The sequence below is a fragment of the Otolemur garnettii genome, unplaced genomic scaffold, assembly GCF_000181295.1.
Source record: "Otolemur garnettii isolate 467f Iridium unplaced genomic scaffold, OtoGar3 scaffold00096, whole genome shotgun sequence".
Lineage (NCBI taxonomy): Eukaryota > Metazoa > Chordata > Mammalia > Primates > Galagidae > Otolemur > Otolemur garnettii.
In genome coordinates, this window is record NW_003852491.1 from 6,069,786 (window position 1) to 6,083,444 (window position 13,659).

Here is a 13,659-nt window from a genome sequence, read left to right on the forward strand (position 1 = left end):
AAAAAAAAAAAAAAAGAAAGAAAGAAAAGAAAAGAAAGAAAGACCAAGAACCAAAAGGGGGCTACTAAATCTGACAGGGAGCTCAGGGAGCTTACACATGAATTCAGACAGGGCAGGGAGAGCCCAGCAGGAATTTAATTTGGTTGATTCACAGGACAATGAGTTTTCTCAGAATGAACTTCCTCTGCAAAACTGAGCTCATGGTCAAGAAAGCTGAACAATTTTCTACAAGTTTTACTGCTTAACTTGGTGTCTTATGTACACAAAGACAGTTGAGCAAAAGCATCAAAATGAATGTTGACTAAATAATAACCACTGTTCAAATAATGGAGCAAGATCTGGCGACTTCGCTTACAATTACCATAAAGAGAAATAAAAATATAACAAACAAACATGCAATCCTTTTTAGAAAGAGGAAGTATACCAACCTAAAATCTCACTTAACTCCCTAGCCCCCACACAGTCTCTATTTTGCTTTTTCTCAAATACTGAAATTCAATATTTCAAAAAAATTTAATAGTGTCTAAGAGGCAATTCTCAAGGCGCATGTACCATATTTTAAAGTTTTGTTATACGGAAATGTCAGGTTGGTTCATTCATATTTTATTTTACCTAACCTCATAAAACCTAAGCAATACATTAAAAAAGTAAGCATGCTTTTCTGGTTTGTAGTATCTAATAGACCCCAACCTGACCCTGAGGAAAATAAAGTCTATCACAATATAAAACTGAGTTAGGGGCCATGCCTGTGGCTCAGTGAGTAGGGCGCTGGTCCCATATACCAAGGGTGGCAGGTTCAAACCCAGCTCCGGCCAAACTGCAACAAAAACTAGCCAGGCATTGTGGCGGGCGCCTGTAGTCCCAGCTACTTGGGAGGCTGAGGCAAGAGAATCACCTAACCCCAAGAGCTAAAGGTTGCTGTGAGCTGTGACACCACGGTACTCTACCAAGGGCGACAAAGTGAGACTCTGTCTCTTTAAAAAAAAAGCTTAAACTGAGTTAGCTCAGGCTCAGCACCTATAGCTCAGTAGCTAGGGTGACAGAGCTGATGGATTTAAACCCAGCCTGGGTCTGCCAAACAATAACGATAGAGAACTGCAACCATCAAACAGCCAGGCATTATGGCGGGTACATGTAGTCCCAGCTACTTGGGAGGCTGAGGCAAGAGAACTGGTTAAGCCCCAGGAGTTTGAGGTTGCTGTGAGCTGTGATGCCAAACACTCTAGCAAGGGTGACATACTATCTAAAAAAAAAAAAAAAAAACTGAGTTTGCTCAGAACATATATCTGAACAAAGCCAACCAAAATACACAATTTTTAGTACTAGCAAATGATCTCAGAAAATAAAGTTTCTCTGTAGTAAACTACTACTGCTAATAAACTGGATGCTAAGCTAGCATTCAACTATCTAAAAACAAATCTAGTGCAGTGCCTGTGGCTCAAAGGAGTAAGGTGCCGGCCCCATATGCTGGAGGTGGTGGGTTCAAACCCAGCCCCAGCCAAAAATACCTGCAAAAAAATAAAAATAAAAACAAATCTAACTTCAAAGAACTAATCTCAACTAAAATGAAATTAAAAATTTAAAGACTAGCCGAACTGCAGATACTCTCTCAGGTGTTCACTCATAAAATTAAATCTTTAATCATTTGCAATTTTTTTTAATCATTTGAATTTTGCAAAATACAGAAATCCGCCAAGTCACTTCAAATATCCACTCTAAGAATAAAGGTTTGCCGCCAAACACAAATAAGATTTAATTTCTTGTGGGCTTTTAATGCACTCTAGAACTTTATTCTTTGAAAGTGATTAGAAGGAAAACTAATCTAAGTAGTATGATAAATGCCTCTCTAATCCAAGTATGATAAATGGAATTTGGAATAAATTAGCATACTTTGAGCAATCCTTAAAATTTCATGATACATTTTCAATTCCCAGTAACTCTGCAAGAATTTCAACTTCCACATACTACCAACAGGCTACATAAAATGGCTTGGGCTAAGAGGTATCTAATTTCAACAGCCCATTTCCTAGGGCAAAGAAGAAATATGTAGAAATATTTTTCATTAGCTACATCAGTCTTTACAACAGGGGAAGAAATATGTGCCAATTCACAGGATATACTCTACTTGAAAAGCATCTGTGATCACTTAACGTAAACATAAGTATTTAGAAACTAAAATTTCCTGTTCAGATACAATTTCCTCTTTCTATCCATCCTTGAAAGTAGTTCTCATTAGATGAAGTATACTCTGAATTTTGAAACAGATATTAATACAACTGTGGACAATAACTAGCAATGAGAAATCTATTTAATAACAACTGCAAATATGGCCAGGCTTTATCAAATTATTCTTAACTGATGTAAATTCAGTGCTGACTACTGCACATCGGCCCCCAGTCTGTCTTGGCCAACATGACTTCTCCATGCTCAGTGTGGAAGAAAGCACTCTACAGGCCTATGTCCTCTCCTTCAGGCTGCTGCCTACCTTCTGCTACCCCTACAGAATGACAAAGTGCATCTGTCAAGGCCCCAAGCTCATACGAGCCTCAGCATAAGCAACACAGCCATGAAATTTGTGAAACAGAAAAAAACAGGGCAACAAACTGGAGGGAAAGTAATTACAAGTTTAAAGAGGATAGAGCTAGATGACAAAAGGTCAAAGGTACCATCTTTATAATAGGTAAGGAAGAAGCAAGCTGTGTTGTTCAAAATATTGTATTTAGAAAGCGCAGCCGGTGTAGTGGCTCACACCTATAATCCCAGCACTTGGGAGGTCAAGGTAGGTGGATTGCTTGAGCTCAGGAGTTCAAGACCAACCTGAGCAAGAACCCATCTCTAAAAAAATAGCCAGGCACTGTGGTGGGCACCTTGGTCCCAGCTACTTGAGGCTGAGCCCATGAGTTTGAGGTTGCTGTAAGCTGTGACACCACAGCACTCTACCCAGGGCAACAAAGTGAGACTACGTCTCAAAAAAAAAAAAAAAAAAGAAAGAAAGAAAGCACAAATACTTACAGAGAAACATAGAAAGGCAGGCCAAAAATAGATAAAGGAAAAATCAGCATCTGTATGTGATGCAGGTAAAGAATTGCTATTCCTTGCTGAGACCCGCCCCCAACCCCAAAGTACATTTAAAAAGAGGAATGCCACAGCAACAGATAAATCATACCACTTTCTCCTGAGGTCGGGGATGGTGGTGGAGTGGCAGCAGTGACACTGTGCTTGTCCCAGACAGTCTCCAAGATACCTACCAAGAAGGAAAGCAGAGTTTAAAAGAAAGTTAAAGTCTAGCATACAAAAATCAGATTTAGAAAAATGATGTATTGATATCTTTCATCAAACACCAGTATTTAAACATCCTTCTCTCAACCACCATATAGCCCCCTCTAGCTGATGGCTGTACCTCACTACTACTTCACCTCCAGCTATCTTCTAGAAAGTACTATCCCCACTCAGAGGATCTCTGCTCCCTCACCTGGACCTTGCAATAGCAGCTTCTCCCCACTATTTCTACCAATGTGGCTCTTTACCAAGGTTACCTGGATGCTCTGTCCACTCAGTGACTACATTAATCTTTATCCTCCTTAACCACTCTATGTTGTTCCAATCATTTGCCAAGCACTAAACTACACATACAAACAAAAAGGTCCCTAGACATCCAACAAGAAATCTGAGTAGAGGAGCTGAAGATAAAAATACTTCTTTTTACTACAAGATTCCTACAGCAGCAACCCAGACTAACAGCACCTTGGGCCTCATAGCAGGAGCTACACAGGTGCCTCCCTAATGAGTGGGCGCTAATGGCAACAAAGCAGCCACGGCCCTCTGGATTCAGGGTGCACCACTCTCCTCCTATATTCCTGTCTCATTTTGTAGTTTGCTTTCTCTTTATTCTTAGACTTCACACATTGTCATGAGGCTATAATCAAACAGGAAAGGTGAAATGCCACTTACAACTACAACCTAGTGCACAGGGGGCTCATTCTGTACTTTGTCTCACTTCCCTATACATAGTGGGAAACTTTCACATTTTCTTACTCCTCCAACTTCTCCTGATCTTAAAACCAAATTATTTTAAATAAAGTGTTTGCCACCCACCTTACTTCAAATATAATAATACATAATGCAATCGCATTTCTATGACCTACACTCTACCTCATTAATTGCATTATAGTGAGGATCCATTAATGAAAGACTACAGGAAAGTAAGTTACAAATCTATTTTGAGGTCCTGTGTGTTAGACACTGGACTATATGCGCTAGGAATGCAGCACAATTTTTTTCATTTTTATGCTCTGTCTCAGGAATAACTTAAACAATCATTCAAAAATGCTGAGAGCCAAGGCCTAAGCTCTGGATGCCCACAGCAGACCTCTGTCTCTTGGCACCACTGAACTGCTCACCTGTCAGCAGCCCAAGCACTGTCTGCACCTGGTCCAGCAGCAGCTTCCTCAGTTCCTCCTTCCGAGCCACGCTGAGGTCCTCACGGGGACAGGCCAGCTCTTCTGAAGTTGTCTTCAACATAATCAGCCCAAGGGGGGTTGTCACAGGGGACTGGATCAACTGCCGGGAAAAAGCAAGTTCTGAAAAGAGTGTCAGACTAAGGTACACAAAGGACTTAGTAGCACTAAACCTGTAAAGTACCTCTGTGTGCATTTACTTTTATATGAACAAGCCACTTAAAGCAATACTTTAGAAAAATCACTTAAGAGTACACTTAAGTACACAGCTTTTTCTTTTTAAACATTCAAAATATATTCTCATTTTAAGGGCAAAATTCTAATACTATGAACTTAAAAACAGCTAGAAAAAAATGCTCTTTTAACCCTAACATGGCAATTCTTATACATGACACCATATTCCCAACAGCATCTTGGCTACTTTGGCCAGTAACCAAGTTTTATGTGTATGTATATTAGAGATAAATGTATTTTATATATGTGATTAAGATATGTACTTGTGGTATTTTCAACATTCAGATTCTTAAATCAACCTTATATTTCTAAGTTTTGCATGCTTCAAAAAAATTCATGATTGGCCGGACAGTGGCTCACACCTGTAATCCCAGCACTCTGGGAGGCCGAGGTAGGTGGACTGCCTGAGCTCACGAGTTTGAGACCAGCCTGAGCCACAGAGAGACTCTGTTTCTAAAAAAAGCCAGGCATTGTGGTAGGTGCCTATAGTATCAACTATTTGGGAAGCTGAGGAAACAGAATCACTTAAGCCCAAGAGTTTGAAGTCACTGTGAGCTGTGACGCCGTAGCACTCTACCAAGGGTGATCTAGTGAGACTCTGTCTCAAAAAAAAAAAAAAACAATTCATGATTAAACATGCAGCAGGAAAAACAATAGCCATACCTGTCATTAAACTATGACTATGGTTGATTTTATATGTTACTTTTTCTATCTCCTCTAGTATTTTTTCTACTGTAAGAAAGTTTAATTAAACAAGAAACAGAAAAAAGGTATACCTTCAACTGCACACTACTACTTATACCTCTGTAATCTTTTTTTTTCTATTCTTTTTTTTCTTTTTTTTTTTTGAGACAAAGTCTCAGTATGTTGCCTTCAGTAGAGTGGCGGCATCACAGCTCACAGCAACCTCTAACTCTTGGGCTTAAGTGATTCTCCTGCTTCAGCCTCCCAAGTAACTGGGACTACAGGCACCTACCACAACACCCAGCTACTTTTTTGTTGCAGTTATCATTGTTGTTTAGTTGGCCCGGGCTGGGTTCAAACCCGCCAGCTTCGGTGTATGTGGCTGGCGCCATAACCACTGTGCCACAGGTGCCGAGTCTCTTCGTAATCATTTTAAAGCATAATTTTGACGTTTATTTTTTAGTTTTCTGTAATGATAAAAGTAAAATCTCCGTTGAGTTCTAGAATCTATTAAAAAGTTAGTAATTTAAGGAATATTTCAACTTTTCTTTTAATCATAATCAAATTTTAATGTAGTTCACACCCTGATAAGTTATTTTTTTAAACTTACTCAAGCTATAAATATAAGCTCTAGGGAAGAGGATACTCAGGAACTGTACCCATAATGATCATATATTCTTAATTCTCCTTTCCCGGCGCCTGTGGCTCAAGTGGCTAAGGTGCCAGCCACATACACCTAAGGTGGTGGTTCGAATCCAGCCCAGGCCTGCCAAACAACAATGACTGTTGCAACCAAAAAAAAAAAAAAATAGCCAGGTGTTGTGGCAGGCACCTGTGGTCCCAGCTACTTGGGAGGCGGAGGCAGGAGACTTGCTTGAGCCCAGGAGTTGGAGGTTCCTGTGAGCTGTGATGCCACAGCACTCTACTCAAGGTGACAGCTTGAGGCTCTGTCTCAGGGAAAAAAAAAAAATTCTCCTTTCCCATGAAAACAACTTTTCCCATCACAGACCAAGGAAAGGCTCATCCTTAAAGATCAGAAAAATAGACTCGGCACCGGTAGCACAGTGGTGAGGCACCAGCCACATGAACCGAGCCTGGTGGGTTCAAGTCCAGCCCAGGTGAGCTAAACAACAATGACAACTGCAACAAGAAAATAGCCACGGGCAGTGCCTGTGGCTCAGTGAATAGGGCACCGGCCCCCTATACCGTGGGTGGCCGGTTCAAACCCAGCCCCAGCCAAACTGCAAAAAAACAAAAAGAAAGAAAATAGTTGGGCATTATGGCAGGTGTCTGTGGTCCCAGCTACTTGGGAAGCTGAGGCAGGAGAATCACTTAAGCCCAAGAGTTTGAGGTTGCTGTGAGCTGTGATGCCACAGCACTCTACTGAGGGTGACATAGGGATACTCTGTATCAATTAAAAAAAAAAAAAAAAAAAGACCAGAAAAATACTCACTAATGGAAACATACGGTAAAAACAACTATTTTCAGAAGTAGCATAAAGGCTGGGTGCAGTGGCTCATGTCTGTAATCCTAGCACTATAGGAGGCTGAGGTGGGTGGATTGCCTGAGCTCAGGAGTTCCATACTAGCCGGAGCAAGAGCAAGACTCTATGTCTAAAAATAGCCAAGTATTGTGGCAGGTGCCTGTAGTCCCAGCTACTTAGGAGGCTGAGAATCTCTTGAGCCCAAGAGTTTGCAGCTGTGAGCTGTGATTTTTTGTTGTTGTTGTTGTTGTTGTTGTTGAGACAGTCTCACTTTGTTGCCCTTGATAGAGTGCCATGGTTTCATAGTTCATAGCAATAGCAACCTCAAACTCTTGGGTTGGAGAGATCCTCTTGCCTCAGCTTTTCATTTTTAGTAGAGACAGGGTCTCAGTCTTGCTCAAGCTGGTCTTGAACTCCTGAGCTCAGGCAAGCCATCCACCTCAGCCTCCCAGAGTGCTACAATTACAAGTGTGAGCCACCGGGCCTGGCCTGAATGGTAGGTTTAAAATGCTCTCTATAAAATCAGTTCTCTTGAACTCTAAAATTTTAAGTACATCTTAGACAATTTCTCTCATTTTCTACAAATTTGGACTATTTCTAACACTGACTTAAATTCAGATAATGTAGTATTAGAAGGAACAGGAAATTCCTCTTCTACCAATTTTTCTTATGTAATAAAAAGTAGGACTGACCCTTCACAAACATCTCCTTGCATTTGGAGAACTCAGGGTTATCAATATGTATTTTAAGATTTCTATCACTCTCCCCTTTTCATTTCTTTCCTTCTTGTCAACTTCTTTTGTCTCTATTTCTATCCCCTTCCCCCCACCTAAGCCCTCATTCTTACTCTCTCAGCTGGGATATCTCAGCTGGACATTCTATTTGACAATATAAACTCTCCTATAGATAAAAAATGCTTCTGTGCTCCCCAGAAATAAAAAATTCCTACAACATGGAAAATGTTTCTTAAATCTCTCCTTCCCCTTATCATTTAGGGGAAAGGGAGAAGGCCAGGCAAGAAGCTGGATGGAAAAAGAAAGCTATTCTTCACTTGAAGGAAGAACTTGATAAATGTATAATTTTTCTTCTCATTATCTTTGTATCTAGAAAACTTTTTACTAAAATGAGGTTTTCCCTTTACCACCTACAATAAGCTCCCTTAGGCTGAAGATTATGTTCAGGTTTCTAGCATCAATTTCTGGAAAGGTTCAACAGTTTTTATTATATAATGCAATCAAAGAAATAGCAATTCTTTCCTGTGCTGCTTGCCCCTTAATTATCTGGCCCTACGCACAACATAACCACAGGTTCAGCTTAGCAGATTTCAGGAATCTAAAGAATAGATTCTAGAAAGGTGTCATGTGTGCTGTACATCTAGAAAGTAGGGAAGGTGGAGAGAACAGGGATCAGCTTCAACTTCAATCACTTCCTTTCCTAGTAGCCTAGAAAATGTATATTCAGCTCACAGAACTATACCTTTCTGGGGCCCCAAATCAACTCCTCTCGACCTGGTAACATGGCCATCACAATTATAACACAAACTGCATAGATGCCCAGCCAATGTCACAGTTTTTTAAAAAAACAAAACTATGCACCCCAACCTTCAAACAGATCATGATGGAATTGATCAAAAAAAAAAAAAACCTTCAGAACATTTACTCAAAGGATTATGGGATGATGAAATTGATTCCAGAACAGTTTGATGTTGTTTACCAATACCTGAAGAAAAGATTTACAGTTGGACCCTCTGTTTTGAGTTCCACATCTATGGATTCAAACCACCATAGATCAAAAATTCTCAGGGGAAATTGCATCTGTACTGAACATGTACAGACTTTTTTTCCTTCTCATTACTTCCTAAACAATACAGCATAACACGTATTTATGTAGCACTTAAATTGTATTATTACAAATAATCTAGAGATAAGTGTAGAGATAAGGGGCAGGCGCTGGGCTCACACTTGTAATCCTAGCACTCTGAGAGGCCCAGGCATGTAGTTTGCTTGAGCTCAGGAGTTTGAGACCAGCCTGAGCATGTTCAAAACTTTTCACAAGCTCCCAAGGAAGGATCATGAATTAAACAATAGCAACTACCTACCCTTCTGGTTTGATCCTTGCCTGTCAATCTATTAATAGCCTCTTACCTCTACCTTAACACTGGGTCTAGAAGCTATGACACTGCAGCACTCTGCATGTACTTCCACAATTCAGTACAGTCGCCAAATGATCAAGGGGAGAACTTCAAATGTGTCCATGTGATATTCAGCAATGAGGTATGTAGCACTTTTTTTAGGATGAGTTTGTGAATTGTCATACCTCATATGATAATGTAGTTAATCACACTGTTGAATCATTATTGTCTGCACAGCTATTTCCTCCCTAAATTCTGAACTACCGAAAGCCTCACCCTTTTACCTCCAATGGCTAGGGCAGTATCTGACCCACTTTCAAATAGGCACTGAACAGAATTTCGCAAGAAGTTAACAAAGCAATTGGATTTTTCCCCCTTTCTCCACTGCACAAAGGTACAACATGTCTTAAGAATACAAAAGGTAAGTAAATGTGATAATCTAGCCTAAAGTAATCTCATTACTAAAGTTCCAGAATGCTAACCTTAAAACTCCTCTTCAAGAAAAGGAAATAATCACTTTTACAAACAATTTACAAGACAAAGTTTTCTTAGGAATATTCTTACCTGTAAAATGTTAGTAAAAAAGTCATGATAGAACATGGGCCAATCTTGACGTCCAATATCAACAATAACTTTGCAGAGTTTGTTCCGGATAAAGTAAGGTAAGGTTTTATGGTGAGCCAAGAGGAGTTTGGGCAGACAGCTACGAATTTCCATCTTATCCTGAGATGGGACCCCAAGCCACATTTTATTGATGAGATTCTGAAAAACAAATATACATCTTTTAAATTAACAATCTATGTACAAAAATGAATTGGTTTTCATCTCACAGTTAGTTATATCACCTCAATAAACAAAAAACTCTACTTCAAAATAAACATTTGAGGCCAGACATGGTGGCTCATGCCCATAATTCCAGCATCTGGGAAACCAAGGTGGGTAGATTGCTTGAGCTCAAGAGTACAAGACCAGCCTGAGCAAGAGCAAAACCCCATCTCTAAAAATAGCTGGGTGTTGTGGCGGGCGCTTTTAGTCCCAGCTACTTGGGAGTCCGAGGCAAGAGGATTGTTTGAGCCCAAGAGTTTGAGGTTGCTGTGAGCTATGACACCACAGCACTCTACCGAGGGTAACAAAGGGAGATTCTGTCTCAAAAAAAAGTAAAATATAGCTTGGCATTGTTGTGGGTGCCTGTAGTCCCAGCTACTTGGGAGGCTGAGGCAAGAGATTCACTTAAGCCCAAGAGCTGGAGGTTGCCGTGAGCTGTGGCATGACAGCACTCTACCGAGGGTGACATAGTGAGACTCTGTCTCAAAAAAAAAAAAGTAAAATAAAATAAACATGTGAGGCAATGTGGCAATAAGAACAATAAAAATATTTAAGTCCCATGACACAATAATCCTGTTCCTACAAAGATGTGCTACATGACTTAACAGAAACAAATAACTATGTGCAAAACTTTCTAATACTCCATTGTCTCTGTTGGCCACCAAAATAAAAAAATGACAAACAATTTCAATCTTCACAGTCAGAACAGTTCAGTGAATAATGTTATAACCATGTATGAGAATATAATATAAAGATGACTGGGAAGGCTTGGTGCCTATGGCCCAAGCGGCTAAGGCACCAGCCACATACACCTAAGGTGGCGGGTTCGAATTCAGCCCAGGCCTGCCAAAACAACAATGACGGCTGCAACCAAAAAATAGCCAGGCATTGTGGTGGGCGCCTGTGGTCCCAGCTACTTGGGAGGCTGAGGCAGAAGACTTGCTTGAGCCCAGGAGTTGGAAGTTGCTGTGAGCTGTGATGCCACAGCACTCTACCCAGGGGATAGCTTGAGTCTCTGTCTCAAAAAAAAAAAGATGTCTGGGAAAAGGAAGAGTACAAAATGGCACAAAAACACTTTTGAGACAGAGTCTAACTTTGTTACCCTCAGTAGAGTGCTGTAGCATCACACCTCACAGCAACCTCAAACTCTTGGGCTCAAGCAATCCTCTTGCCTCAGCTTCCCAAGTAGCTGGGAGTAAAAACACCCCCCACAATGCCCGGGTATTTTTAGAAACGGGGTCTCAATTTTGCTCAGGCCGGTCTCAACCTCCTGAGCTCAAGCAATCCACCCGACTTGGCCTCCCAGCGTGCTAGGATTATAGGCATGAGCCACCTCGCCCAGCCACAAAAACACTTTTTAATGTGTGTACACAGAAGACTAGGACTGGAAGAAAGGTGACATAAATAAAAATGTTTGTGGTTGGGGATAGTGGTTATTATGGGCATCATCCCTCCTCCCAAAATGATTTTCTATAAATTATCTTTCTTTCTTAAATACTAAGAAAAAGTTACATATTACCACAAATAATACACACACTTAACCTTAAAGCCAACCATTCGCCTTACCTTTCTGGTGTTGAAAATGTATTTTAAAAGTGCCACCAGACACCTAGATAAAGGCAGTATGTGGGGAAATCCCTCCCCCCCAAGTTATCACTCTTTCCCACCTGTGTTCACTTAAGCTAAAGTCTACTGGCAATTTAACTACAAAATGCTTTTCAGAAGAGTATAAAATTATCTGACAACTTACCTCAAAAACCGTTAGACTATACATCATTACATAGTCATTCCTAGTGCTGGAGAGAAAATACAAGCAGAATCTCCAGGCTCCTATCTGCTGGGCAAAATTATTAAGAAGCTCCTCTGGAAAAGTTAAACAGCAACAAAAAGTGGTTATGAAATTAATGTAAGACTGAACCATCTTATTATTTTTTTAAACATGCCTCTCTCCATATAATGTAAATGATGTCAAAACCAGCTGATTCTTCAAGATAGAATAAATTATATGTATTTTTCTGACTCTGAAGTGAATGTCAACACTGACAGTGTCTTCGGTCATCTAAAAGTCAGTAACTTTGCTAAGCAAAGAAACTTTCATTGATAAAGTTCTTATGTAACCTAACATGCGTATGGAATATTTTAAGAGTATCATTTCATTTTCTTTCTTTTTTTTTGAGACAGAGTCTCACAATGTCACCCTGTGTAGAGTGCTATGGTGTCATATCTCACAGCAACCTCAAACTCTTGGGCTTAAGCAATTCTCTTGCCTCAGCCTCCCAAGTACCTGGGACTACAGGCGCCAGCCTCAACACCCAGCTATTTTTTGTTGCAGTTGTCGTTGTTTAGCTGGCCTGGGCCAGGTTCGAACCCACCACCTTCAGTGTATGTGGCTGGCACTATAACCACTGTGCAATGGACACCAAGCAAATATTTTCAAATTATTTAAATATTTCTTTTCTTTTCTTTTTTTTTTTTGAGACAAAGTCTCAGTACGTCACCCTGGGTAGAGTGCTGTGGTGTCCCAGCTCACAGCAACTCCTGAGCTTAAGAGATTCTCTTGCCTCAGCCTCCCAAGTAGCTGGGACTACAGGGGCCTGCTACAACACCTGGCTATTTTTTTGTTGCAGTTGTCGTTGTTTGGTAGGCCTGGGCTGCCGCCAGCTCTAGTATACGTGGTTGGCGCCCTGGCTGCTGAGCTACAGGCACTGAGCCTCATTTCATTTTCTTACACATGATAGTTAACTTTTCCTCTGAGATATGAGCTGTACTTTATCTCCTCAACACTCCTCTACAATAAAGTCTACATTGTTCTCAGATACATTAGAAAATTATAGCTAAAGAAGCTGAGAAAGAAACTTTTAAGATTAATGTTAAAAAATAGGACAGGAAAAATAATGCAAGGGAATTCAAGACGGCTAACTCTCTTCATTTGGTTTGGTTTTACTTTAAAACAGCACCCCAAAATAAGTAAATCTATAAGAGTAACAATCATAAGAGTTGTCAAGAGCAGCCTGTCTGCACATCAAATCAGTTAGAAATGGCTTTCTTCTCCTTAGGCAGCTGACAAGCATTAGCCAGGATCCACAAGACAGCAAGCATTAAGAGTGTGCTGCCATATATCTGGATATGCTGCCCCTTAGTCACTTTGACCTGCTGCACTACACCTGAAATATAATCCAAAAGTGTAAGAATATATAGGCCAACAACCTTGAGAGATTCTAGGAAGCCCCAAAAGCAGAATGCATAGCAGTTCATTTTAATCCTAAAGTCACTGCCTTGCTAGCTGCCTACAACCTAGGCTAAATGCAACATGGCAGCCTTACCAAATACACCACAAAAGGAAGTTCATGACCTGTCCTAATAATTAAGCAAAAGTTTTCCTCAATCCTAGAGGTGAAGTCAAACCCAGGAGAAGGAGATGTGGCTGGAAATGAGGAACTTTGGGCTCTGTTCTAGACCTTGCCCTTCTTCACTGACCCCTGCCAAGTCACTGCTCCTCCTAGACACTGCCATTTCCTCTTGCTGTTAAGCCTTTTTGGGGGCTCTATCCTTTGATGGGAACAATGCCTGTAGGGGTTATTCATTCTGCAAACAAAAACTTGAGGACACATGTTATTGTTATGTGACCTGACTCGAGTCTGTAAGTATCATATGCTTCATTTTCAATATTTTTCACAGTTGTACTTGAAATAATTTGTACAAATAGTGGATTCTTGTGGGAGTGTATATAAATATGGACTAAGATAAATTCAGAGTCATCAGTTTCAAAAGACTTGATCATTTTTTGAGAATTTGGAACAGAGGTAGCTTTAAAAATGCTTCTCACAAAAAACATAAACTGGCTC

At 40.4% G+C, this 13,659-nt stretch overlaps 1 protein-coding gene across 1 annotated transcript in view; it reads right to left on the minus strand.

Moving 5' to 3' along the window:
- Window positions 1-13,659, minus strand: part of XPO6 (exportin 6) — a 114,796-nt gene that overhangs the window by 62,613 nt on the left and 38,524 nt on the right. Inside the window, exons 3-6 of the mRNA XM_012808910.2 lie at window positions 11,565-11,677; window positions 9,554-9,751; window positions 4,401-4,560; window positions 3,167-3,244 (exon numbers count right to left, since the gene is read on the minus strand). Of these exons, the coding sequence (XP_012664364.2) occupies window positions 3,167-3,244; window positions 4,401-4,560; window positions 9,554-9,751; window positions 11,565-11,677 (549 nt within the window). The remainder of the gene's footprint in view (window positions 1-3,166; window positions 3,245-4,400; window positions 4,561-9,553; window positions 9,752-11,564; window positions 11,678-13,659) is intronic.